The 27,781-nt window shown below is 42.8% G+C and overlaps 2 protein-coding genes across 6 annotated transcripts in view; one reads left to right on the top strand and one right to left on the bottom strand.

Annotated features, from left to right (window-relative positions):
• smyd3 (SET and MYND domain containing 3) overlaps nucleotides 1–7,808 on the top strand; it is a 273,622-nt gene extending 265,814 nt beyond the window's left edge. For all 3 annotated transcript variants that reach the window (XM_034017653.3, XM_034017654.3, XM_059025917.1), the window contains 2 exons: nucleotides 5,601–5,709; nucleotides 6,633–7,808. In XM_034017653.3, the coding sequence (XP_033873544.1) occupies nucleotides 5,601–5,709; nucleotides 6,633–6,734 (211 nt within the window). In that variant the 3' untranslated portion in view covers nucleotides 6,735–7,808. The remainder of the gene's footprint in view (nucleotides 1–5,600; nucleotides 5,710–6,632) is intronic.
• Nucleotides 7,809–11,250: 3,442 nt separating this feature from the next.
• LOC117411033 (kinesin-like protein KIF26B) overlaps nucleotides 11,251–27,781 on the bottom strand; it is a 189,723-nt gene continuing 173,192 nt past the window's right edge. For all 3 annotated transcript variants that reach the window (XM_059025914.1, XM_059025913.1, XM_059025912.1), the window contains exons 12-15: nucleotides 24,314–27,707; nucleotides 21,215–21,417; nucleotides 17,715–17,865; nucleotides 11,251–14,203 (exon numbers count right to left, since the gene is read on the bottom strand). In XM_059025914.1, the coding sequence (XP_058881897.1) occupies nucleotides 14,055–14,203; nucleotides 17,715–17,865; nucleotides 21,215–21,417; nucleotides 24,314–27,707 (3,897 nt within the window). In that variant the 3' untranslated portion in view covers nucleotides 11,251–14,054. The remainder of the gene's footprint in view (nucleotides 14,204–17,714; nucleotides 17,866–21,214; nucleotides 21,418–24,313; nucleotides 27,708–27,781) is intronic.

Genomic DNA, 27,781 nt, shown 5'->3' with positions numbered 1-27,781 from the left:
TTTCTCTTTCTGTCTTTAAACTTACAAAGAGATTTTCTAAAAATGTAACAAGATTCCCTACACACATCCTCGTTGCCTATTTTCTCTTCTGGCCACATTGTGTTACAAGTATTTTGCCATTTTAATAAAGCAAATTGGAAATAGCACAATAAATGGATCCCCCGAAAGCTGACACACAGCCCTTTAGTTTCAGTGACGAGTACAGAATTGCAGAAGCATTCAAACTATAATTGAAATATTCTTGGAAAGAGAGAACAAGGCTACTGAAATCTATCTGTGGGACCGAAGTTACAAAGGGAAGCAAAGTATTATAAAATGCATGCTGAAGTCAGTGCAAGAGCTGGCAGCCTTCAAGACACACTCTATATAAACCATACATTTCTAATGCTGGGATTAAGGAGTAATAATCTCACATGATTTCAGTGCAGGGTGGGTTATGCGGTTGTTTGCATGCTTTCTGATTATAGCAGAGGAACAGCTTGGTCTAATGGGATGCTGTACAACAGTAACCAAGCATTCTCTGCATGAGCACAACGCAGCCTTCCCCCTGCTGCAGGAAATCCCTCAACAAACATCTTCATGAGACAACAGGCCACCCAGAGCCAGCAACGGGAAATCAAAGAATCCAACCCAATCCATTGCTAAACTAGTAATTATTCTGAAGCAATAATGAAAGAATAGTCATTAATTACAACAAGGCTCTTAAATTAAACAAATAAAGCAGGGTTGCTTCTCCATAGCAAATGCAAATAGCGTCACGGTAATTATCTGTTAGCAAAGGCAGAGTGTTTGGCAAAGCAATGGGAATCACTGTGGAGGGCTTTATTTAGTTATTTGTTTTGGATCAACCTTTTCAGTTCCTTTTAGTAAATATCTTGTACTTTTACTATCACTCCTTATAGAACAATGGCATCAAAGTGAAAGCACTGTCTGATTCCACTCCTCTGGGGTCCCATTGTGGAATCGGAATCTCGTCCATGGATTTAATCAAAGACAGTTTTAAAATACAGACGCAGAACAGGAACCTCGTCGGATTATTATTTTTTTGCAGTATGCATCAGAAAACAGTGATTACAGTAAGTACAACCCTTGTATACATACAAACACATTGCAGAATTCACCTTTTATCAATATGCTAAGTGGTTGGGATTTGACAGTGAAAAACTCTCAAACTGCTACGGGTTTCAAGTTTTTTTTTTTAAATCATTGAATCAAAATGCTTTCAGGATTATATCAATAATGCTAAAAACCTTTTCTTTTTTTTTTTTTTGTGGCCCAGAACAAGCGAGCATTCTACTGTATTTACAGCTTGGTAGCAAAAGATAAGGTTATCTCTATATTCTACAGCAGACAGAGAGAAAAGAGAAGTCACACATAAGAAAGCAAACACTGCCATTCCAGAAGGTGTTTCAGTGATCATCAGAATTCAAGATACTGCAGCTTTCTTATCTATAAGAAAGCAAAGGCTGCCATTCCAGGAGTTTCAGTGATCGTCAGAAATCAAGATACCAGCTTTCTCATCTATAAGAAAGCAAAGACTGACATTCCAGAAGGTGTTTCAGTGATCATCAGAATTCAAGATACTGCAGCTTTCTCATCTATAAGAAAGCAAACACTGACATTCCAGAAGGTGTTTCAGTGATCATCAGAATTCAAGATACTGCAGCTTTCTCATCTATAAGAAAGCAAAGACTGACATTCCAGAAGGTGTTTCAGTGATCATCAGAATTCAAGATACTGCAGCTTTCTCATCTATAAGAAAGCAAAGACTGACATTCCAGAAGGTGTTTCAGTGATCATCAGAATTCAAGATACTGCAGCTTTCTCATCTATAAGAAAGCAAAAGGCTGCCATTCCAGAAGGTGTTTCAGTGATCATCAGAATTCAAGATACTGCAGCTTTCTCATCTATAAGAAAGCAAAGGCTGCCATTCCAGAAGGTGTTTCAGTGATCATCAGAATTCAAGATACTGCAGCTTTCTCATCTATAAGAAAGCAAAGACTGCCATTCCAGAAGGTGTTTCAGTGATCGTCAGAATCCAAGATACTGCAGCTTTCTCATTGCTGCGCCTCATTAAACATGCATTCATTTTATTCTGTTCCCCAGAAAAACTGAATTTATGAATAACAAGCACATCCTTTTCAAGACAAGGCTTCTTCCATCGCTGGTACAGCGTCTTCATTTATGAGTTCAATCAGGTCAAAGTGTCCTAGCATGTATAATAATAATAATAATAATGCTAGGACAGTCTGAGACCTGATTGAACTCATGCTAGGACACTTAGACTTGATTGAACTCATGCTAGGACAGTCTGAGACCTGATTGAACTCATGCTAGGACAGTCTGAGACCTGATTGAACTCATGCTAGGACACTTAGACCTGATTGAACTCATGCTAGGACAGTCTTAGACCTGATTGAACTCATGCTAGGACAGTCTGAGACCTGATTGAACTCATGCTAGGACACTTAGACCTGATTGAACTCATGCTAGGACAGTCTGAGACCTAATTGAACTCATGCTAGGACAGTCTGAGACCTGATTGAACTCATGCTAGGACAGTCTTAGACCTGATTGAACTCATGATAGGAAAGTCTTTGACCTGATTGAACTCATGATAGGACAGTCTGAGACCTGATTGAACTCATGCTAGGACAGTCTGAGACATGATTGAACTCATGCTAGGACACTTAGACCTGATTGGACTCGGACATTCCGTGACTGGTGGAACTGTGTGTCAGAAATTGTGGTCAGGCCTGACAATCTTGTTTCTTGTTAAAAACACAAAATCGCCTTCTTCAGTTCAGTAATTGCTACTGTCGAAGTTCATTCATCAACAGTGTATTGTTATTTCATGAAATAGCCCTGGGGAGGGGGGCATGTTACAAGAGGTATTTGTTAAAGTTCAAATCTTTTGATTGTAAAAACATGAAACAGTTCAACATGAAACATTCGGACCATATGAATGCATTCCTTCTAATAAACTACCTCCCAGTGACTGGCAGAAGATATTACCCAATACCTATGGCAGCTTCTCCAGGTGAGCAGGATATTTCAGCAGATGCCCAAAACACTTTAAAAAGCTGTGATTAAGCTGCCTGTGACCTGAAACCTATAGACGAATCTTGGATAAGAATACAGGAATGTAGACCACAACCAGAGTATATATTAATCTGTCAGCAGGATTAGTGTGTTTGGGGTAGTGTAATGGAAAGATGCAGGTATGGTGACACATTGGTGGGATGATGAGAGCTGGATGGCTCCTAGAACAAAAGGATGATTCATTGGGAATAATGACGTTCTGACCAGCTGCTAGAAAAAGAATGGTATGTTATTCATCTCAAGATATGTATGATGCTCAGGTCTGAGCGTGCGTTTCCTCATGGAAATCACAGCAGGAAATAAGAAGTCCCTGGTTTTCATCAGCAAGTGTTCTGAAAACAATCTTGTCATAAAGAAGGCTAAATCCCAATGGTGGCCATCATGTGAAGGAGCCTTGTTCAGCACTCTGGGGTATTGAAACCCTGGTAATACAGAAGGGCTCTCACTGGGAAAGCAGTGGTTAAGGGATCCTAAAGACCTTCCCTGGAGCAGCTATCATGTGCATTCAGGGTGTGATTTGTCAAATTTCCAGTGGGGGGGATAAAATAGACAAAGTACTTGCATTGTTGCACATAACCTCATTGATAACTACACAGAGCGTAATAACATTACATGGCACATAATACAGCATACGTATTTTAACAGCTTAATGTACAGGAGTTAATTGTTGTTAATCTTGGCCTTTTCCCCCACTCTGCTCAGTGGGTGACTCGGTAGGTAAAAGTTCCAGTCTTTGGCTCTGGAGCTGTTTAAAAAAAACTACTATGCATTTTTAGTGTCCTGTCTGCATTTCTTTATTTCTGTAGTATTAGTATGCACTGCCAGTGATAATAAAAAAATAACGGTTTGAAATACAGCAACAGAATGACGTCGACGTAGTTTATTTTCATTGGTTAATTTGCCTTGCTTTGGTGCATACAGCACTGGGCAGCAGTGTGGAGTAGTGGTTAGGGCTCTGGACTCTTGACTGGAGGGTCGTGGGTTCAATCCCAGGTGGGGACACTGCTGCTGTACCCTTGAGCAAGGTACTTTACCTAGATTGCTCCAGTAAAAATCCAACTGTATTAATGGGTAATTGTATGTAAAAATAATGTGATATCTTGTAACAATTGTAAGGGCATCTGCTAATAAATAAATAATAATAATAATACTGTTGGATGACAATGACGGGTGACTGGAATCCGAGCCTGATCCATTTTATACAGCCAACCCTCATGATCCGGCTCCAGTGAAACCAAACTCCATTCCTTTTTTTTTTTTTTTTTTTAATCATTTTAATACAATGTGTTTAGATTTTTTTGAAGTCAGTTTGCGTAAAAATGATGCAGCATACGTTTATAATTTAAAATATGTTTAGAATTTCCCAAAGAAATCATGGTAAATTCAAAATCTTTTATCGAGGGTGGGGGGATAAACTGAAAGTGAAGTCCCAGGGATAAAAAGCCCAGTCATTATTGAGAGAGAGAGAGAGAGCTGCTCAAACCCAATGGAGCCCAGTCATTATTGATAGAGAGAGAGAGCTGATCAAACCCCAATGGAGCCCAGTCATTATTGAGAGAGAGAGCTGATCAAACCCCAATGGAGCCCAGTCATTATTGATAGAGAGAGAGCTGATCAAACCCCAATGGAGCCCAGTCATTATTGAGAGAGAGAGCTGATCAAACCCCAATGGAGCCCAGTCATTATAGAGAGAGCACTGCTCAAACCCTAGTGGAGCCCAGTCATTATTGAGAGAGCACTGTTCAAACCCCAATGGAGCCCAGTCATTATTGAGAGAGAGAGAGAGCTGCTCAAACCCCAATGGAGCCAAGTCATTATTGAGAGAGCAACAGCTGCTCCCACAGCAGGCCTCTACAAGGAGGCTGTGTGGTCCAGTGGTTAAAGAAAAGGGCTTGTAACCAGGAGGTCCCCGGTTCAAATCCCACCTCAGCCACTGACTCATTGTGTGACCCTGAGCAAGTCAGTTAACCTCCTTGGGCTCCGTCTTTCGGGTGAGACGTAGTTGTAAGTGACTCTGCAGCTGATGCATAGTTCACACACCCTAGTCTCTGTAAGTCGCCTTGAATAAAGGCGTCTGCTAAATAAACAAATAATAATAATAATAATAACACAGAGCATCCTGTGCAAGTTCAGCAGTTTGAATTGAATGGAGCTGCTGCTCCTCAAACTGTAAGAGGTTTTACACTATAAGTATATGAACCTGTTATATTGTAGGGTAAGAAGTGTGTTTGTAGTTGGAAAGAGGGGATACAATGAGTGACCCGAACAGGACACCTCTATAAGGCTGGTGCCCTGCAAACATAAGATCTAAAACCGATCTGAAAAGAACAGGGAGAAGAAGAAATACCTTTCTTGCCATTGCCATTGCCATTGCCATTGCCAGGTATTCTGGAGATTACATGACTTCACATGACTGGGCCTTGTGTTAGACTGGCTTAGATTCCATCATGTGAGTGTGACTGAGGGACCAGCCCGTCTTTCTTTTATCTTCCCACTAGACTGTACTACACAGGATTCCACCCAGTGAGAGCCGTGCAGCTCATGAGAGTGGGCAAACTGCAGAGCCATCAGGGGATGCTCAGGGAAGCTCTGGAAACACTCAAACAGGTCAGTGATAATCACCACCTCTGAAACAACCACACTAGAGGCTTGTAACAGGCACTGTTGATGATCATTCAGCCACATTATTATTATTTATTTTATTTTCTCTGCAGTGTATTTAACTGAATGATGGGGTGACTGGTCCCCTCACTTATTCAGTACAGAGTTAATCCTTACTCCAATATTGCTTTGCCAGTGTGCCTTCACCACGACTTCAGTTTCATTCTCCTTCTTCTAATTCTTCCCTTAAAGGGGAGGTGTCATTGGGGCTTTGTAGATTCATTCTAAATGTACAATGTTTTTTTATTTTCTGCAATTACCGTACAATATGTAGAGATCCCATGCTTTCCAATGGGCCTTTCTAGGCTGTGGGGTGAGCCTCTGTTCTCACACGTCACACCTACAGGAGCTCTGAATGAGGTCAATCTGACCTGTTTCACATCCCTCTTGAATTCAGCCAGTGGTCAGTCCCGGGTTCGGGTATTTGTTGTTTTATGCACATATTTAGAGGTGACCCCTCACACTGCAAAGTCATTTTCCAGTAGGATTCTGGGAAGGTGGAGCGCAGGGCTTGTACACATGGCAGCGAGCAGAGACTCATTAGTCAGTAGTGAAGTGAGCCCTGAACTAGAACACAGCTAGTGAAGCATGGAAGAACTGTACAGTAATTAAGTGAACAGTGAACTACAACACAGCAAGTGAAGCATGGAGAACTGTACAGTAATTAAGTGAACACTGAACTACAACACAGCAAGTGAAGCATGGAAGAACTATACAGTAGTGAAGTGAACAGTGAACTACAACACAACAAGTGAAGCATGGAAGAACTGTACAGTAATGAAGTGAACACTGAACAACTGTAACCACTATGCTTTAAAATGAATGTCTGAATACAATGATTGAATGTTTATCTTGTTTTATTTCTCTAGGCTTTTGAAATCATGAAGGTTACCCATGGGGGAGAGCATAGCCTGACGCTTGACTTGAAACAGATGCTGGGAGAATGCCAAGCTGAAATGAACCAAACATGAGAGAAGATGTACAGCTTTTTAAAGAGTAAGTAGTGAGGTTCCAAAAAAATGTAGCGTTACGCGTCCTCACGTGTTGCTACAACTTACCTGTCATTTTCCTTTTCTTTAACATCCTGACAACTTTCTACACTTAGAACTTTAAAGTCTGTTTCAAAGCTCGTTTCAAAATCGCCGCTCAAGTGCACTGATAGTGTCAGGATTATTGCCCACATTGTCAAACAGGTAACACAGCGATAACGATCCATGATGTGGCACAGAACAGATAACCCAGAGCACTTTTTTTATCGCTCTTCCTGCAGTGATTTAGAGGATAGATCTCAAACCACAGTGCACTAGAGCAGCCATTTTGAAAAGAGCTTTGAAACAGACTTTATAGTTCTAAGTGTAAAAAGTTGTTGGGATGTTAACAATGAAGAGAGAAATGACAGGTGTGTTATTTGAACAGTTGTAGCAGCAGGGGAGGACGTGAAATGCTATGTTTCTCAGAACTCCGCTACATATGGTGGCTCCCTGGGTAACTCTGCTGTCATAATGAAATAACCCTTTCAGAGTTTGTCGTTCCCAGCATGCATTGCCAGAGCAAGCTGGTCATGTTTTTACAGTTTTACAAGATAACATGAGACGTTTTACAAATAATTTTCACAACATTGTAATACCTAAAGCATGTGACAGGTGTTGGTTAACCTGCTGTCATAGAACAGCTGTCAGCTTCAATAAAAACAATCTGTGGCCTTGCATAATGTAACCAGTCATAATAAGCCCTCTGATCCATTGCTTCTTGTTTCTTTTGTGAAAAGCAGGATGTGTATCCAAATATTATTTTGCTTGTTAAGACTGTTCAGTTCATATCTATAATCAAGCATTTAAAAACCGGTCCCCAACAAATCAGGGGTCTTGTTTTGCAAACATATGGATGACATAAAAGAATCCCTGAGTCTCCAAAAAGACCAGCTTAAACTGTAATGTCTAATGTTGAGAAACACGGCTGTAACCATAGACACAAAATAATAGCTGGTCTGCTGTCACTGTGAATGCCTCTGCTTATGAGAAGCCTATTAAACTGTCTTTCTCCAATGTTGTCTCATGCCTTCTTTAATTAAATGAAACAAAGTCATTGAATGATCTTATAGATATATTACAAGCAGGCTTGAAAGTTTAATCATCCTTTATGATCAAACTGAACACATGTGTAAAGGAAGGAAGCCCAGGACTAAACACATAACCTTCAAATGTCTGATTCCAGTGAAGAATTCCTTATTTCTGCTACTCGGACCCACCTTCCAGACTACACAGCTTGGACTGAAAGCTTGCGTACATTTTGTGACCCTGCAGTCCTGGAATAATTGCTGAAACGTGGACTAACACAACAAATCCCTCAAGAATGCTTTGTTCTGTGAATCGCATATGAATGTTTTACTCTGATAAGCACAGCGGGTGCAGAACCAGTGAATTCCAGTGAAATATGATTTGGAATAAGCACCAACACAACCCCCTCTGGCCCGGTCTCTATTTAAATCAATGTGGGGAGTTTCATTATAAATCACACAGAGGGGGGAGGGGTCCATGCTAACCCTGGAATGCATGTATATATATATATATATATATATATATATATATATATATATATATATATATATATATATATATAAATAGATAGATAGATATAGATATATATAGTTAGCCTGTTTTGGCCATATGTTTCTTGGTGCCACTGTGAACATGTTTAGTGAAAAAGTACAAATTTGAAAGACATGTTAAGCCCCTGGGTGAAATGCAGCTTCCTGTTGAATTACAACATTCATTTAAAATGGCTGTGAAAGGCTGGTAGGTACTGTGCGGCCTACAATATGTTCGCTGGCCTCAATCTCTTGACTTGCACACTGAGCTCATTCTGGAGTGAATGCGTGTCTGCTACAGTAACTGCCTTGTCGAATAAGAAAGGACAATCACTGCAGAATAGGGGCCTTTGGAAACCCTGTGCTGCAGAAGGTATTATAGGGGTCAGCCCTCTCAACTGAATGCTCTTCATTTCTCTACACTTCACTGCAGCAGTTGCTTTATAACTAGCTGGCTTTCATTTAAAATAAATTGCTTTTCAATCCCTTTCTTTTTTACAGTGTGATAGAGATACGAGATGCAAGGAAATTGTAAAAATTGTTGTGTGTAATGGTGAAGTCTTTGGGAAAGGTCACTGGCAAATGGAACAACGTATCGGATACAGCAAAAATCAAGATTTAAAGTGAAGAAACAGTGAAATCATGACAGCCAAACACAGATACAGTACAACAATATGTACCTGAGCTGGTCACTTATCATCTGTTAAATACATTGTGTCCAATAAGTAATATTTTAACTTCCATTTCTCCCCAAAGTACAATTAGCCTACAACGTGTCAGTATATGAAGTGCTGTATGTTCTCTGCTGTCTATCACATCAGTTTCCAGACTCTGTCAGGACTTCTTGTAACTTGCTTTTTTTTTAAGCAGCCTAAGCAATCCAAAATCTAACCGAAAAACAAGTGTCTTTGTACAAAAATTTGCTGCTTGTACAAGCATGTCTTCATTCAGATGGAGTTTATGTTGACTCAGAAATGTCTTCATCTAGACAATGTGGGGAAGCTATAAAAAAAGGCCAACAAGATGCTCGGATATATTGTGAGAAGTGTTGAATTTAAATCAATGGAAGTAATGTTAAAACTCTACAATGCATTAGTAAGACCTCACCTAGAATACTGTGTTCAGTTCTGGTCACCTTGTTACAAAAAGGATATTGCTGCTCTAGAAAGAGTGCAAAGAAGAGCAACCAGAATTATCCCGGGTTTAAAAGGCACGTCGTATGCAGACAGGCTAAAAGAATTGAATCTATTCAGTCTTGAACAAAGAAGACTATGCGGCAATCTGATTCAAACATTCAAAATCCTAAAAGGTAGGGACAATGTCGACCCAGGGGACTTCTTTGACCTGAAAAAAGAAACAAGGAACAGGGGTCACAAATGGAGATTAGATAAAGGGGCATTCAGAACAGAAAATAGGTGGCACTTTTTTACACAGAGAATTGTGAGGGTCTGGAACCAACTCCCCAGTAATGTTGTTGAAGCTGACACCCTGGGATCCTTCAAGAAGCTGCTTGATGAGATTCTGGGATCAATAAGCTACTAACAACCAAACGAGCAAGATGGGCTGAATGGTCTCCTCTTGTTTGTAAACTTTCTTATGTTCTTATGTTCTTAAATGCACAATGGACTTGGATTTATTTCCATTTTAAATTCATTTTCAAAGACAGCATTAAAGTACAGTGGGTTACAATATATGAAAATACTGTCAATTACTTTAAATGAAAGGCTCGTAATACAGAACATTTAGAAAGACATGTTTAGTAAAAATTCAGACTGCCATTCCTCAAATGGGGAAAGATCAACCTTGTGGCATTTACTGATTTGGCTGGCTACTTTCTACAGAGCTATTTCTGAAGCATATGAATTGGACTCAACAAAGCAATCCTCAAGAGTTTATTTTTTTAAATTTCAGTAATGTGGTCTGAAGTGTCAGAAGCCAAACAATGTTGGTTTCAAGTTCAATGCCAAACAAACTTCTGCCTTGTGGACATGTGACCCGCTTTTAATGTCTTCCAATTAAAATGTCACCTGGCTTCTCTTGTGCTCTGAAAGGACCATGACAGCCACAACTGCCAGCTGCACATGCACAGCATCACATGCTTCATGACTTCCTTTGATAGCTCCGCCTCCATGGTGAAGCAGAGCCCCTCGGTGAGTGAATGTCAGCTCATGACTTCCTTTGATAGCTCCGCCTCCATGGTGAAGCAGAGCCCCTCGGTGAGTGAATATCAGCTCATGACTTCCTTTGATAGCTCCGCCTCCATGGTGAAGCAGAGCCCCTTGTTGGATGAATGTCAGCTCATGACTTCCTTTGATAGCTTTGTCAGCTCATCTTCCTGTGCTTTAGCTGGCAGGGCTCAGGAATAAGGGTGGAAAACCTGTGTCCAGAGTTAAGAATTCAAATGGCAATGCTTACTGACTGGATTTTATCAATAAAACATTTCTTCATATTACGTATTGAAATAATGCAAAAATAAAGACTTAGCCAACGAGGGACAACATGCAGAGCTGATTGTGGTGTTCCACACGACCGTGTGTTTGTGTGTTTTTTGCACGCAGGTTCATCTTGTTTCCTCAGAATCCAACTTGAAACGAATACCTGCAGACTGGAGCAGCTATGTTGTCAGTACTATATATATATATATATATATATATATACATACACTGATCAAGGTGCATGTGCTCCACAGGCTAGATGAAAAAATTTACTTCCCACACACGCAATATTGTAAAATAAGTTTATTGTGAAACAACAAAACACCCAAAAATAACAAATCCTGCCACGGTACTTTTGACTTTAATTAACTCATTCCGCCACACCAGAACGTATCATGCCAGTCAAGTAATTCAAGTCCCCATTGACCCAGTCTCTGCACGCATCACAATCAAAGGGACGCAATGGAAGGTGGTGTAAAATATACTGTTTATTCACAAGAACAGGCTACACAAATGGACTATCATACACATATCTGTACAAAGATCATGTGACTGGAAACATTCATGAACCGTATTGGAAAGCTGAAGCTGATCAAGGAGTGATAGTCTTTGAAGAAGCACCCCGTTATTTTGTAGGTAGTATAGATTTGGAGAAGAATGGCAATTTAATTTATAAAATTGATATATCAAAACCATTAATTTTGTAGCCTGTGTTTCCAATATCCTTAGGTTTAAAGTTGTTTAACTTGGCAGCAGTGAAAACCAGCTCACAGACATCTTGGGGCTTGTTCCCAAAGAGACCACATCACTGCTGGCTGCTGCAGTGCTTGGGACAAGTTGATTGGGGTGTACATGCTAATTCATCCCTTGTTTCTCCTGTTGGAAGGAGCTGCACTATGAGGCTTTCTGAAGCCACTAAAACAATGGTTATATGGTGCTAAGAGAACTGTTGATTTGTAGTAAGATTCGGTTTTACAAGTCACCTGGCAGCTCACAGGTTCCAGGCTTGTACTGATCAGCCTTGATCAGCCATCTTGCAATAGGGTTCAGTGGCAGATGATAATAATAATAATAATAATAATAATAATAATAATAATGATAATAATAATAATAATAATGTATTTATATATATATATTTATTTATAGATATGTAATGGGCTCGGCAGCTGTACAGTTTTCAATGCAGAGCACTTTGCAAACCGTGATGTGTAAATAAATTATAAAATACAAGCAACTCTCCTGAGTTTACAAATAAATGCTATCCTTCATACATTACTATAATAAGGGTGGGTGTGTTTATTACAGCAGCTTCAGCTGTGGGGAATGGGGGTGAGGATGGCTGCGGGTGGGTTCATTTAGTATAGAAAACAAGCATTATATAAACATGTAGAGCTGAAACTGCCTCAAGCACCAAATATTAAGAAATACAGTAATCCGTCGTGTATCCGCCCTAACCGTTTATCCTTCGTGAATAAGCTCTTCAGCAACCTTAGTTTATTATTGAACAGAGAAGATTAGTTCAGAGATTGCAGATCCCACCAAAGTTTTCATACACTGTGTTGTATGTGCTCTGTGTGCTGCCATTGCTGGTAGTGTCACGTGAGCTGTTCAGTGTGTTGATATGTAAATAAATCCTGTTCAATTGAGGGGGGCGAATCAACTTCAACCTCCGTCTCGATCTCCTGCCTGTCACTCAGCAGCGAATGCACGCACTCACACAGCAGCGAGCTACCCTGTCACAATACCCTGTATCTTTCTAAACAAGGGATTTAGGGGAGCTCCCTAATAAAAGCTGGATCTCAAAACAATAATTGTGTGAATATAGTAATTGTTACAGCTGTGTATAATGGTATTTAAAACAGGATTTATTCATCCGACTTTTTATATATCCACCCTGACTCGGGTTCCACTGTAGTTGGATATGCGATGGATTACTGTATTAATAAAGTATATGCACCACTGAGTAAGACCACACAAAGCCAATGTATTTTCTAATGCTGCTATGGAAAGAGAGAATACTATTGCACTGTGTAATGTTCAGGACACAGTGCAATTAGCATCTATTTAAGCAAGCTAAATGTACATATCACAATTATCTCAAATGAACTGTATGCAAATAAAAGGGAGGGTTTACGTGAATTGTTGCTGCTGACAGTTTGTATCTAGTTTATACAGTGTCTACTTACATTGGCTTGTTTGAGAATATGTGTGTGATTGGAGATTAATACCTCTGTGGATCATTAAAACCCCTAAACTTCCTACACAAATAGAGGCTCTTACTAAGAGTTGCATCTGCAGAGTAATCAGGGGCAGTCTTTGCATGCTACTTGCAAAGGGAGGAAAGGGGTCCCGAAAACAATGACAAGGTGATGAAGTTATCTGTCTATTTCCCAAGCTCTCATTCGCTTTTCAAAAAGGGAACCACTGATGGAACCAATACAGACCATTTCAACATGACCAATATTGTTTTAGCATTAAAACATCTTTGTTTTTTTATTTATGTACAGCGATTGTTGGATTTGTGTTGGACCTTGATCTGACTCCTGTACTCAAGTTTGATTTGTTCTTCCTCCAAATGTACAACTTATTTCAAAATAAAACAATTCAATAAAATAAGATGGTCAAATGCCTCTCTTGGTTTGTTTTTCCACCCCTCTATCTCCTTTATGGCTAGTCAAGCCCAATTCTGCCTCCCTTGTAGAGCAGGGGGTCAGGTTCAGTCAGGATGGCTTGGCTTCAGGAAAAGCAACTGGTCAGGTCAGCCAACGGACGAGACTCTCCGAAACTGCACATTGACTCTCCGAAACTGCACATTGACTCTCTGAAACTGCACATTGACTCTGAGTGGCCTTACATTTTAACAGTTAAAAAGTTCTAAAGAAGACACTTAACAGCTAATATACTGCGTTCTGACTAGTATATAACAATACAAATACAAACTACTGAGAAACAGCAAGTCAGAAGGAGGATAAAACACCAAGTGAAACAAGCCAATATTTTTTTTCTTTTTTCTTTAAGCTAGCACCATCTATACACAAATACGTAAATGTTTGGATATTGAAATCTTGGCAAGGCACTTGTAGTCCTTATTTTAATTTGTTCTTTGTTTGGAGGCTTCTATTTGCAGTCCATCATCCACAACTACAATTAACTCAAAAATGATTTCAGTCTTGCAGGAGATTCTACATCCTCAGATCACACACATCTTTCTTCTGCCCCAGTAATTCCACTCTTTGTACTCGCTCTGTGCGTTCCTGCTGTCCTTCCCCTCATCGGTGCCTGGAAGTGACGTCGAAGCAGGTGATCATCATGAGATGTTCCTTGCAGAAGTTGACACGACTCTCGAGACGCTCCGTAACGCACTCCAGGGCTTCCAGATACTCCAGGGAATCCACCTCGAATGTCTGCTGCAGATCAACTGCAATCACAATGGAAAATCAAAATGAGGTTCTCTATGTAGGCTTCTTTTCACTTCAGAACCAAGCAAAGCACTAGCAAAGAGTAGAGAGCACAGTGACACAGTGAAAGAGCAGAGAGCACAGTGACACAGTGAAAGAGCAGAGAGAACAGTGAAAGAGCAGAGAGCAAAGTGAAAGAGCAGAGGGAACAGTGAAACAATGAAAGAGTGAAAGAGTAGAGAGCACAGTGACACAGTGAAAGAGTAGAGAGCACAGTGACACAGTGAAAGAGTAGAGAGCACAGTGACACAGTGAAAGAGCAGAGAGAACAGTGAAAGAGCAGAGAGCAAAGTGAAAGAGCAGAGGGAACAGTGAAACAATGAAAGAGTGAAAGAGTAGAGAGCACAGTGACACAGTGAATGAGTAGAGAGCACAGTGACACAGTGAAAGAGTAGAGAGCACAGTGACACAGTGAAAGAGTAGAGAGCACAGTGACACAGTGAAAGAGCAGAGAGCAAAGTGAAAGAGCAGAGGGAACAGTGACACAGTGAATGAGTAGAGAGCACAGTGACACAGTGAAAGAGTAGAGAGCACAGTGACACAGTGAAAGAGTAGAGAGCACAGTGACACAGTGAAAGAGCAGAGAGCAAAGTGAAAGAGCAGAGGGAACAGTGACACAGTGAATGAGTAGAGAGCACAGTGACACAGTGAAAGAGTAGAGAGCACAGTGACACAGTGAAAGAGTAGAGAGCACAGTGACACAGTGAAAGAGCAGAGAGAACAGTGAAACAGTGAAAGAGCAGAGAGCAAAGTGAAACAGTGAAAGAGTAGAGAGCACAGTGACACAGTGAAAGAGCAGAGAGAACAGTGAAACAGTGAAAGAGCAGAGAGCAAAGTGAAACAGTGAAAGAGCAGAGGGAACAGTGAAACAATGAAAGAGTGAAAGAGTAGAGAGCACAGTGAAACAGTGAAAGAGTAGAGAGCACAGTGAAACAGTGAAAGAGCAGAGAGCACAGTGAAACAGTGAAAGAGTAGAGAGCACAGTGAAACAGTGAAAGAGCAGAGAGCACAGTGAAAGAGTGAAAGAGCAGAGAGCACAGTGAAACAGTGAAAGAGCAGAGAGCACAGTGAAAGAGTGAAAGAGCAGAGGGAACAGTGAAACAATGAAAGAGTGAAAGAGTAGAGAGCACAGTGAAACAGTGAAAGAGTAGAGAGCACAGTGAAACAGTGAAAGAGTAGAGAGCACAGTGAAACAGTGAAAGAGCAGAGAGCACAGTGAAAGAGTGAAAGAGCAGAGGGAACAGTGAAACAGTGAAAGAGTGAAAGAGTAGAGAGCACAGTGACACAGTGAAAGAGCAGAGAGCACAGTGAAAGAGTGAAAGAGCAGAGGGAACAGTGAAACAATGAAAGAGTGAAAGAGTAGAGAGCACAGTGAAACAATGAAAGAGCAGAGAGCAAAGTGAAAGAGTGAAAGAGCAGAGGGAACAGTGAAACAATGAAAGAGTGAAAGAGTAGAGAGCACAGTGAAACAATGAAAGAGTAGAGAGCATAGTGAAAGAGTAGAGAGCACAGTGAAACAGTGCTCGTCTGCTAAGAAATAAATAAATAATAATAACAGTGAAAGAGCAGAGAGAACAGTGAAACAGTGAAACAATGAAAGAGTGAAAGAGTAGAGAGCACAGTGAAACAGTGAAAGAGTAGCGAGCACAGTGAAACAGTGAAAGAGTAGAGAGAACAGTGAAAGAGTAGAGAGCACAGTGAAACAGTGAAAGAGTAGAGCACAGTGACACAGTGAAAGAGTAGAGAGAACAGTGAAACAGTGAAAGAGTAGAGAGCACAGTGACACAGTGAAAGAGTAGAGAGAACAGTGAAACAGTGAAAGAGTAGAGAGCACAGTGACACAGTGAAAGAGTAGAGAGCACAGTGACACAGTGAAAGAGTAGAGAGAACAGTGAAACAGTGAAAGAGTAGAGAGAACAGTGAAACAGTGAAAGAGTAGAGAGCACAGTGACACAGTGAAAGAGTAGAGAGAACAGTGAAACAGTGAAAGAGTAGAGAGCACAGTGACACAGTGAAAGAGTAGAGAGCACAGTGACACAGTGAAAGAGTAGAGAGCACAGTGACACAGTGAAAGAGTAGAGAGAACAGTGAAACAGTGAAAGAGTAGCGAGCACAGTGAAACAGTGAAAGAGTAGAGAGAACAGTGAAAGAGTAGAGAGCACAGTGAAACAGTGAAAGAGTAGAGCACAGTGACACAGTGAAAGAGTAGAGAGAACAGTGAAACAGTGAAAGAGTAGAGAGCACAGTGACACAGTGAAAGAGTAGAGAGAACAGTGAAACAGTGAAAGAGTAGAGAGCACAGTGACACAGTGAAAGAGTAGAGAGCACAGTGACACAGTGAAAGAGTAGAGAGCACAGTGACACAGTGAAAGAGTAGAGAGAACAGTGAAACAGTGAAAGAGTAGAGAGCACAGTGACACAGTGAAAGAGTAGAGAGAACAGTGAAACAGTGAAACAATGAAAGAGTAGAGAGCACAGTGATACAGTGCTAGAGCATAGGTAAGAGTAGCATGGTGAAGAATGATGAGTGATGAACTGCCACATAATGTTATTCCCTATATGATACTGGAGCCATTCAGACTGGGGCGAGAACGTGACTGATTTCATTAAAAGAGGGCATTTTAGACTGACCAATCCAGTCCACTTTTTAACCCCCTACAATTTTAACTATATGATAATATATTCCTCTAATTAGCTTTCGTCTAATTACCTTTCAGCTTTTCAATTTCTTTTTCATTCATATTCTCTCTTTTTAATTATTATTTTATTGTATTCAATACAGATATAAGTTTTACAAGTAGCTACTCTAAAATGTTTCATTTTTATTTAAGGCTAACATCATTGCAATAAGTCACTTCCTGTACAATATTATAAGCAACAGAACAAAACTATTGTGTCCAACATTTATACTGCAAGGCTGAAGTGTTGAATGTGGTTCAAACAGTTAACTCCTACTTTTCTGTCATATTTCTGTATTCAGCTCCATCATAAATCCTGGCAGGAAACATGTTGAACTTGACAGCAGGTTACCAGAAAAGACAGATGAGTCCTTTCACGGGCCTTTATAGTGAGCACTTTCTTTCAAAACCCTACTGCTTCTGAAGCCCACAGCTCCTTCAATATTTACTGTGCAACACGATGCGTTATATAGTATTGCTATGTGCAGAGACTGGCTGAGATAGCACTGAGATTTCCAATAAAAAAATAAGAGAGAACAAACAAGAACTACCATAAGCGAGGATAGGGATACAATGCACTGCAACAAACACTATGGGATCTCCACCGATCCTCATTTCCAGTGTATAATCAATGCCAGATCTGTATGAGTGTCCATGATGGTCACACACCCTGTTGATCTGCAGGGTGGACACCTGAGACCCCATTCTCTAGCATAGGCTGTAATATCTGATTTTTGCATATTACCATCACCTGACACTGACTTACAATGTTTAATACTTCTATAAATCTTACATTCGCTGGTCCATTTCTCAGGTTCAAGCATCAGGTGCTGTTTGGTCGCCTCCAGTTCCTTCTTTAGCCAGTCGTATCTGGCTCGAACCTCAGCGATTCGCTGCTGTCTGTTCTCCAGAATCTTCAGCTTGGCACTGAAGTATACCACCTCCTAATAATGTGGAAAACAAACCACTTATTTACAGCAACAAATACACCAGTCCCCAAACAGAAAATCACTTTGAAGCACTGTGTACAGGGGTCACAAAGGATGGCTTGAGTGGTGTGGTAGGTGACGTCATTGTTCAGGAAGCAGTACAACACAATCAAAACAAAACACACAAATGAAATGGGCACATTGGCCAAAACAAAATAAACACTTCACAAATGATCTCACCGTGTAACAAATTTTTTTTTTTTTTTGGTTCCTGGGTAGTAAGTGTTATTTCCTAATTGCTTATGCCTCAAAAGTATAGAAAATGGCTATTATTCCCCACAAACTTTGCTTTTGTGACCAGGACAGTGATATTTTGAAATTTACCTATTTTCCAGAACATTCCAGATAGATTCAGTGCTGAGTAAACTTGGAGTAACTTCTAGAACTTTCCAGTAATATAAATAGTAGTATAAATACAGGGGCCTTAAGCCCACCAGTTCAGTTTAGTTCCAGCTGCCTAAGTGGATACATATCTGCATTTTTCTGAGATGGCATCAAGAGGCTGCAAGCATCTGGCAGACGCATTTTGCTATGTCTACGGCCAATTTATCAAGACAAGAGCGAAAAAGTACTCAGTGGAAGCATCTGCTAAGATGTGTGAGGCCTACAAGGCATATTTCGGCATGCCTGTCGGGGATCAAGACAAACCCTGGGCACCTCATTTCACCTGCGAGCACTGCAAAAGAACTCTGGAAAGTAAGATGGACAATTGTTGCTCGAAATTTTATGTTATAAAATTTGTTAAAATTTTTAAAATTGTAAAAGTTTTTAATTTTAAAATGTTTTACAATTTTCAATGTTATTGGAAAAATATATCATATATGAAAAATGTTGCGAGAATCTCTTACACATTAGTCATGGGTGAAATAAATGTATTTTTGTAGTATGGTACAGAGGGGAAAATACAGCCATGAAGTTATCCCAAGCTATCCCAAGAATTTGGCGGGAACCCACTGACCACTCAAGCAACTGCTACTTCTGCATGGTGGACCCTTCCAAACGTCGGACTGGCAAGTATGCACCTGCTATCACGTATCCGGACCTTCCTTTATCCATCGCCCCGGTGCCACACTGCCATGAGCTCCCTGTACCCACTCCTCCGGAGAGAGAGCAGCCATCTTTAGAAGAGAGCAGCAAGTCAGAGAGCAAGGAAGACCTCAATAACTTGATTAGAGATCTTGGTCTCACCAAGTCCAATGCCGAGCTTTTGACGTCTAGGCTCAAGCAGTGGAACTTGATGGATGAAAGTGTGCAAATCGCAGATCAGAGGAAGCGTCACCAACCTTTTTCCAGCTTCTTCACCCGTCAAGATGGGCTCTGCTTCTGCCACAATGTGACCAGTCTGTTCGAGGCAATCGGAATCGCCTGTAACCAAAATGAGTGGCACCTCTTCATTGACAGCTCATCCAGGAGCCTCAAAGCCGTGCTGCTCCATAATGGTAACAAGTACCCGTCTCTTCCCCTGGCTCACTTGGTGCACCTCAAAGAGGATTACAACAGCATCAAGACCTTGCTGGACGCCTTGAAGTGTGATGAGTACGGCTGGGAGGTCATAGGAGACTTCAAAATGGTGGCATTCCTGATGGGTCTCCAAGGCGGTTTTACCAAGTTTCCCTGCTATCTTTGCCTTTGGGACAGCAGGGACACCAAGGCGCACTACCACAGGCGGGACTGGCCACAGCGGACCGAGTTCTCTGTGGGGAGGAACAACGTCATGTGGGAGCCACTGGTGGACCCCCGGAAGGTGCTGATGCCACCACTGCACATCAAATTGGGCCTTATGAAACAATTTGTCAGAGCTCTAGATAAGGGGTCGGCAGCCTTCAAGTACCTTCAAGACTTCTTCCCTAAGCTGTCTGAGGCAAAGGTCAAAGCCGGTGTCTTCGTCGGACCACAGATAAAGAAGATCCTGGAGTGCAATGAATTCCCCAAGAAGCTCACTAGTAAGGAGAAAGCGGCTTGGAACAGCTTTGTCGCAGTGGTTCGGGGCTTCCTGGGCAATCACAAGGCCAAAAACTATGTGGAGCTGGTTGAGACTCTGGTGAAGAACTACGGCACAATGGGCTGTAGGATGTTCCTCAAAGTCCATATCCTTGATGCTCATCTTGATAAATTCAAGGAGAACATGGGAGCGTACTCGGAGGAGCAAGGCGAGCGCTTCCACCAGGATATACTGGACTTTGAACGCCGCTACCAAGGACAGTATAACGAGAACATGATGGGAGACTACATTTGGGGGCTGATTTGTGAAAGTGATTTACAGTATAATCGTAAATCTCGAAAAACTACTCACTTCTAAATCTTTTGTAGTCATTTTTGTATTACTTTAGTATAAATACATGTTAATTTGGATTCATATGTTGTTTTTTTCTGACTTTATGTGAACGAAAAGACACAAATTCGCCCGTTTTCTCATTGGAAATAGGTACATTTCAAAATATCACTGTCCTGGTCACAAAAGCAAAGTTTGTGGGGAATAATAGCCATTTTCTATACTTTTGAGGCATAAGCAATTAGGAAATAACACTTACTACCCAGGAACAAAAATTGTGTTACATAGTGTCTTTTTATAAAAACGAGTACCTGCGTTCGCTTACTGGTAGCATTTGCTCTCGCTCTCAACTCCTCTACACTCTCCTCGCAACGAGCCTGGAGTGGGTCTTTTATTCTGTGGCTGGAGCCTTAATTACCTATTAAACAATTACCTTATTAAGGCTCCAGCCACATTCCCACGAGCTACTCAGGATGGGGATTTAACCCCATCCACGCCAACTACATTTTATAATACCGGCTTTGCAGTCACACACACAATATTATTAATAATAATACTAATAATAACAACAACAACTATAATACAAATTAAAACACATACATAAATAAATTAATATTCACAAGGGGTGGGCACCCCATCACAACAAGGTACTAAACGTCCCATTTCTGTAAGCAGGTCTCTCACCTGGTTGCCTCTTAGTCACAGCGTCTAGTTATTAAGCAGGTCTCTCATCTGGTTGCCTCTTAGTCACAGCGTCTCTAGTTATTAAGCAGGTCTCTCACCTGGTTGCCTCTTAGTCACAGCGTCTCTAGTTATTAAGCAGGTCTCTCACCTGGTTGCCTCTTAGTCACTGCGTCTCTAGTTATTAAGCAGGTCTCTCACCTGGTTGCCTCTTAGTCACAGCGTCTCTAGTTATTAAGCAGGTCTCTCACCTGGTTGCCTCTTAGTCACTGCGTCTCTAGTTATTAAGCAGGTCTCTCACCTGGTTGCCTCTTAGTCACAGCGTCTCTAGTTATTAAGCAGGTCTCTCACCTGGTTGCCTGTCCCTCTCCTCTTCTGGAGTCGTTCCACGTCATCTATTTCATATACTTTGATCTCAAAGGGTTCCGTCGGCCCTCTCTGTGCAGGCCGCAATGGCCCGTCTACCCAGCGTACCCCAGGGCTGTTGGCAGGCTTCCGGACTGGTGAGGTTGCATCGAGGGACAGAGTCGGAATCAAGCGACGCCTCTGAGTCCCTGTGAATGAATATATAATCCTAGAATTAGAATCACATTTTTAGTCAAGCTTGGGATTAATATAGAGGGTCGTAATAAGATGCGCCACTGTTTAAACCATTATCCTGACCAAATCACCGGCATATATTTTGGTATCATATAACTGAGGAGAACTTCAGGGAAAGATCAAAACCTTTTTGTTTAGAAGAAGAATATACTGAATATACTAATTGCAAACATAATACCGATCCACAAAAAGATGGTGCATCCATCCAAGTGGCGCATCCAGTAAAAGCACTTGCATAGAGTGCCGGATGCGCCCTATAGTCTGTGGTCTGGCTGGGCGCCTGCGGGCTTGCCTGTAAGCTGCCCAGGGCTGCGTTGTCCTCCGACGCTCTAGCTCTGGGTGGCTGCATGGTGAGTCTGCAGTGTGTAAAGAAGCGGGCGGCTAACGGCACACGCTTCGGAGGGCAGTATGTGTTTGTCTTCACCCCTCCCGAGTCAGCGTGGGGGTGGTAGCGGTGGGCTGAGCTAAAAAATAATTGGACACTACTAAATTGGAGAGAAAAATAACAAAACTAATTGGTGACTACTAAATTAAAAAAAAAAAAAAAAAAAAAAAGATCCAATTTAAAGGTCTTTGTACATCTCGTTATCCAATGCCTTAAAGCCTTAAAGGAAAAGTAATAAGAAAAGAAAAACCAAAATCATTTAGAAAAAGATAAAAGTAACAGAAGCCGAGTTGCTTATCAGCGCTGAGCACAGATTAACAGGTCCTGCTCCGTGCCATTTAGGAATGACACTGTGGCTTCTCTATTTGCATACAAATTGGCAGTTAGAATAAAGTATTATCTGACCAAAAAGATAGGGAAGGGAGTCTTTTAATGGCTCTGTTGTGTTAGCTTAAGGAGCCGCACATCCAGACTTTATAATTCTCAACACATTCATGCAGCACATTTTCTTTTTGCAGTTCTATACCCGCCCAGCCTATGAATGTCCGATTCTATTACTCTCAACACTAGAGTGACTCCATTCAGCCTGTTAAATCTTTTACGCAGTCCCCCCAGCCATGAGCTCATTGAGCTTAGCTCTGCCTGGCAATGGGAAAGCAGCCGTTCAAACGCGATTACTGCGCTCCTTTTCAACAATGTGTTGCATGACAAGCTCTTGCTTTGATCTGGGAGGAGGGAAACAAGCTGCTGATTCAGGGGGGAGGAGGGTCTCAAAGTTGTTAGAGGAATGCTGTGCTTGTCAAAAGGGTCTCAAGGTCACAATTGCAATTTATAATTAATTATAACTATACATAACTATAATTATACATAACTCCTCAGTGGTTTTTTCCCTCTAAATCCAGTCAGCACATTACCAATGTTAGCTGCGTTTTACTGCCTACCAGTCAGGTATTAGTCAAATTTTGAAATTTCCAGACTACACCCAATGCCACTCTGTGTGGCCCACTGAGGCTAGTCCCCTGACTGCTCCAGTGCTTCAGCTTTTAGATACAATACTATCCCTGAGGCTGGTCCCCTGACTGCTCCAGTGCTTCAGGCTTTTAGATACAATACTATCCCTGAGGCTGGTCCCCTGACTGCTCCAGTGCTTCAGGCTTTTAGATACAATACTATCCCTGAGGCTGGTCCCCTGACTGCTCCAGTGCTTCAGCTTTTAGATACAATACTATCCCTGAGGCTGGTCCCCTGACTGCTCCAGTGCTTCAGCTTTTAGATTCAATACTATTCCCCAGGATCTTTCCATGACATTGACCCTCCGTGTTGTACAGCACTGTGAGAGAAATGAATTAAATGAAAGCATCTATGTGGATGTATAGACTGGTTAAAACATCAGTAGGCAACTTTGCACGGCTGCTGTAGAAAGGGCATTTCTAAAACATTTCTGTCAAGATGTACCGTAAATCCAAACTTGCACCTTGTGTATCGCGTGCATCTGTGTATGGCTGAGCTGGGTGCTACACACTTGTCTACTGCCTGATAAAAACACACTACACAGTGTACTATATGGACAAACACACTATACCTTTCACCAAGACCAATGATTCCCATATTAATCACGTTATTCTAGAAGCCGTATAGGTGCTAGCTACAGGTCCTTTATAATGCAAAGTGAGGCTCCAAGGTTTGTCCATCATGTTTTTCTGCAACAGCACTGCAAAGTGGCCAATTGAATATACAATGTACAGTTTACAGTCTACTTTCCATAATACCGCTACAAAAACATCATATAAGATAGCTTAATATGTGAGCATATTCAGAAGCCAAATGATTACTTATTCTGTCTTTCAGCTGACAACAAAAACAATTTTCTTTCATTAACCTTAATCTCAAATAGAAGCCAATTGATAAAGAAATGCTTTAATGAGTGTTTGGGTAGAAACAGAACAGGCAGTAATTAATGTATTCGTTTTTTCCCCCACTGTAATTAATGGCTTGCTAATTACAGCCTCTTGCTTCATCACAGCTGAGTGTGTGTATCCCCCCCCAGCACTCTGCTCCTCTCTCATGAGCCCACAGTGAAGGATGAAAGAGGGCTGTTCCTTCACCACCCAAACCTGGCCAATCCCTGATGTGCACCTGCAGTAGCAGAAGGGAAGGGAGGATTCTTGAATGCAGCAATACAAGGAAAATGCAATACAGGCATATTTCTCCATACTAATACCAAAGATGGTAAGGCCTGTTTCCTGTGGTATAGTGTATATATGCACCAGCTGATTTCCTTAATTATTGCTTGAGCAGCGCAATTTTATTTTTTAGGCCTCTTCACCATTTATTGTAATGGCTCTTTCATAAACCAGCCAACAAAGACAGATCTGGGTTGCTTCTCTAATGGCTCTTTCACAAAGCAGCCAACAAACACAGATCTGGGTTGCTTTTTTTTCATCTACACGTGGTATTCTACTTACCGGTATTATTTCTTTTCTTCGGGTTTTTGAGGCTTCTTCGGCCACTAGCTGAGCTGCTGTTCTCGCTCATGGAGTCCTGGGCAGATGAGGCACTTCCAGTTGCCTCACTGTCCCGAATCATGCTCTCATAGCCGCTGCTGCCCCCACTGTGGTAGAATAAGGCAGTTTTCCCCATGGCTGGAGGGAGCTCCCCACTTAGAACACTGCTGTTGTCACTGCCATGGCCGCTGCTGCAGCGGTGAGGCTTGCGTGGGGCTGTGATCTTGCTGTAGGGGGAAGGCAGTGTATGAACAACAGGCTTCTCGTCTCCAGGAAGCCCTCCTCTCTCCTCAGAGTCCGATGTCCCTCGTACATGGCTGGCACGAGATGCACCACTTCCCTGGAGCAGCTCCGAGATCCGTCCGTTCACAGCCCTCAGGGGCAGTTTGGAAACCAGCCCTGAACCCCGGTTCCTGCACAGGGACTGGGTCGACCAGGATATCTGATTTTTGCCATTGGGTGGTAAGCTGGAGCTCCTGTTGACAGACTGAGGGAGGGATTTGGTGGAAAAGCTGAGTGTTTTGGTGCTGGAAGCTGACATGCTTCTGGCTTTGGGGCTGGCTAGGAGAAGCTTACTGACAGCTGAGATCTTGGACTGGGTCGCCTTGGGCGACTGAGGGGTGGCACTGGCACCACTGGGACCAGTGGGTGAGGACACGGAGGCACGACTCAAGCTCCGGCCAGCCCTGGGCATGGTGCTGTCCCTTCCAAAGATGCTCTTTGAGCCAACCGAAGTCAGGCTTTCAGCCCTCTCCAAGGACAGGCAGTTGTAGTGCCCGGTATGAGACCTCCCCAGGGAGTTGGTCCGGTTGGCAAGTTGCTCCAGCTTGGCACTGAAGAGCTTGCTGCTACTTTCAATGTTGGTACCTTTCAGCTTCCCATTGCTGCCCAGATCATCAGGAATGCTGCCCATGAATGAGAGTGTTTGGCTCTGGCTGCTGCTGCTTGTGTTGTGCAGAGGGCTTGCTCTGTTCCTCTGGTCCAGGCTGGATTTTCTAACTGGAGGCAGAGGTGGAATTCCTTTTGGTTTGGCAAGAATGCAGTGCTTGGCTAAAGCTCCTCTCCTTTCCAGAGTGGCACTTGGGCTGCAAGGGGTTGAGGTGGCAGCCCCTATACCACTACACTCAGCACCCAAGAACCCAAGGGAGGTATCTTCAGGATCCTCTTGTCTGTTCAAGCGGTGCCATCCCCTGGGCAGGCTTCCTGTCCTGAGGACCTCATAGGAATAAATGGGACTCTGGCTACCAGAACTGGACAAGGCCATCTCGCACCCATCAACCACCCTCCTCAGGCTGTCAGAATATACAGGGGAGTTGGCTGCCTCCCCACTACTGGAACTGAATCGGTCAATCGAGTTCCACACCTTTACTGGATCAGAGGACCTTTTTTCTCGTTTGGCCTCGCATATAACCTCTACAGCTTTTGTGTCCTCATCTTCTCTTTTAAGCCAGGGATCATCAAACTTGATGTAATTGGAGATAGGGACTACTGCCACCTTGTTATCCACAGTTTGAGGTAAGTTAATGGCTGGGCTGACTTGATTGAGATCCTGCAGGACCCTTGGGTTGACTGCAATGCAGGGATGAACAGTGACGTTGGTCTTGATGGGCATGTAGCCATCTGAGACACCTAAGCTTGACACATTAGAGATGGTGACTGTAGTTTTGCCCAAAGTTGATATCTGACAGTTTTTTAGTGGGGAAGCCTTGTTATAGCAGCTCTTCTCAGCAGCCTTCTCGGCAACAGCAAATAGGTTGTCAGCAACTGAGTGCTTTCCCCCACTCAGGTAGAGAAGGCATTCGTCCTGAATTCCTTCTGGAAAATCAGTCAGATGAGGTTCTGCCAGGGACTCCCCTTGCCCGTAGCATGGCTGCGTGACAAAGCTATGACAGGACTGCTCTCCATCACTGCCAGTGCTCCTCTCACTGAGCCAGGAGCTGATGGAGGAACTGCGGCTATTTGTGGTCAAGGCTTCCCCTTCACCTTTGGGGATTGGCAGGAACTTTGTGATGCTGACCTCAGAAATGGTAGCAGTGGTGGAAGTGGCAACACTGTTGTAGCTCTCAGGGTCTTCACTGATGCTACTGATGATACTGACAGGCCGTGAGCCAGAGGCCATGGCCTGAACTGAGCAGTCACTGTTAAAGCTGATAATGCTCGCGGGGCGTCCATTTTCCAGCACACCACTGATTGTCAGCTCTTCCACCAGCGTGAAGACCAGCTCGTCTTCCCCATTCAGCTCCAGGGGCTGCTGAACAGTCACTGTGGTGGTACTGTTGACCTCCTTCTTGGTCTCTGGCTGAGGCTGTTGGTTTTCCGAGAAGGTTGTTTCAGCAGAGCTTCCACTTATGGGAGCAACAGATTTCTTTATGACCTGGGGGCTCATACCCATGGGGGAAGTCCTGACTTCAGGCTCCAGCAAAGACTCGGTAGAAGATTTACCATTTTCCTTGCCCAGACTTTGGGGAGGCAGTGGGGCTGGGCAGGGCAGTACTCCCTTCTGTGTGTACACCTTACATCTCTGAGATGGGGAAGAGGGAGGCTTGTACTCAGATGTCTTGGTTAGGCTGGCAACGCCCAGTCTGGGAGAGCCCATGGGCCTTGGTTTTGTTTCTCCAGAGCTGTTAGTGTTCAGAGATTCCTTGCTGCTGTGCAGGGTGGAACTCTGAGCCCTCTGTAAGGAGCTAGCCTGCATGCTGCAACTTCCTGTGACACTCCTGCTTGAGGCTAGATCAGAATGGTTTCCACTGGGACAGATGATGGCAGACATGCTCTGGACATTGCTTTGGGCAACATTGCCATTCTCCACAGACTCTTTCATCTGCTGCTGTTCAGTTATGTGAGCTTCAGATACCTGAGGCTCTGCCCCTTGGGTTTGCACTGGCTCATGCTTTGGCAACAGTTTTGCAGTATATTGTGCGGGAATCTCTTCAAAGGGGAATTTGCTGACCTCCTCACTGCCATCAATGCACTCTAGCCTCTCCTGCAGTTCCGCAAACGTGTTGCATTTCAGGCAGTCCTTGCCTCCTGCATTCTCAGCCTTTTCTTCTGGCGGCTGCTGCTTCCCTGGCTCACACTTGTTTTTCTGCAGAGAGGGGATTATGGGCACGGAATCTGGAGGCCCTTCGTTGTCGGTCAGTTCCTTGTCTGAAAGGGCAGAGCCGTTGGGGCCCACGTAGATGACAGTGTCGCAGGACTGCTCACTGCTGGAGGAGTAGTCGGGATCGCTGGACAGGTGCAGGAGAGGGAGGTCGGGGTCGACCACGTTCCTCGAGTGGAATGTCCTCAGCTGGGTGGGCCGGCGCATTCTCCCTTCCTCACAGGAACTCTCACCACCAGAAGAGCTGGAGGTATACTGGGCAGAGGAAAGAAAGCAAAAGAGAAACAGTTACAGGGGAATAGTTGAAGGCCCTTTTGAATCTCATCCCT

This window comes from Acipenser ruthenus, chromosome 6, assembly GCF_902713425.1.
Source record: "Acipenser ruthenus chromosome 6, fAciRut3.2 maternal haplotype, whole genome shotgun sequence".
Taxonomy (NCBI): Eukaryota; Metazoa; Chordata; class Actinopteri; order Acipenseriformes; family Acipenseridae; genus Acipenser; species Acipenser ruthenus.
Note: the sequence above shows the minus strand (reverse complement) of the source record. Positions and strands in the feature narration are given on the sequence as shown.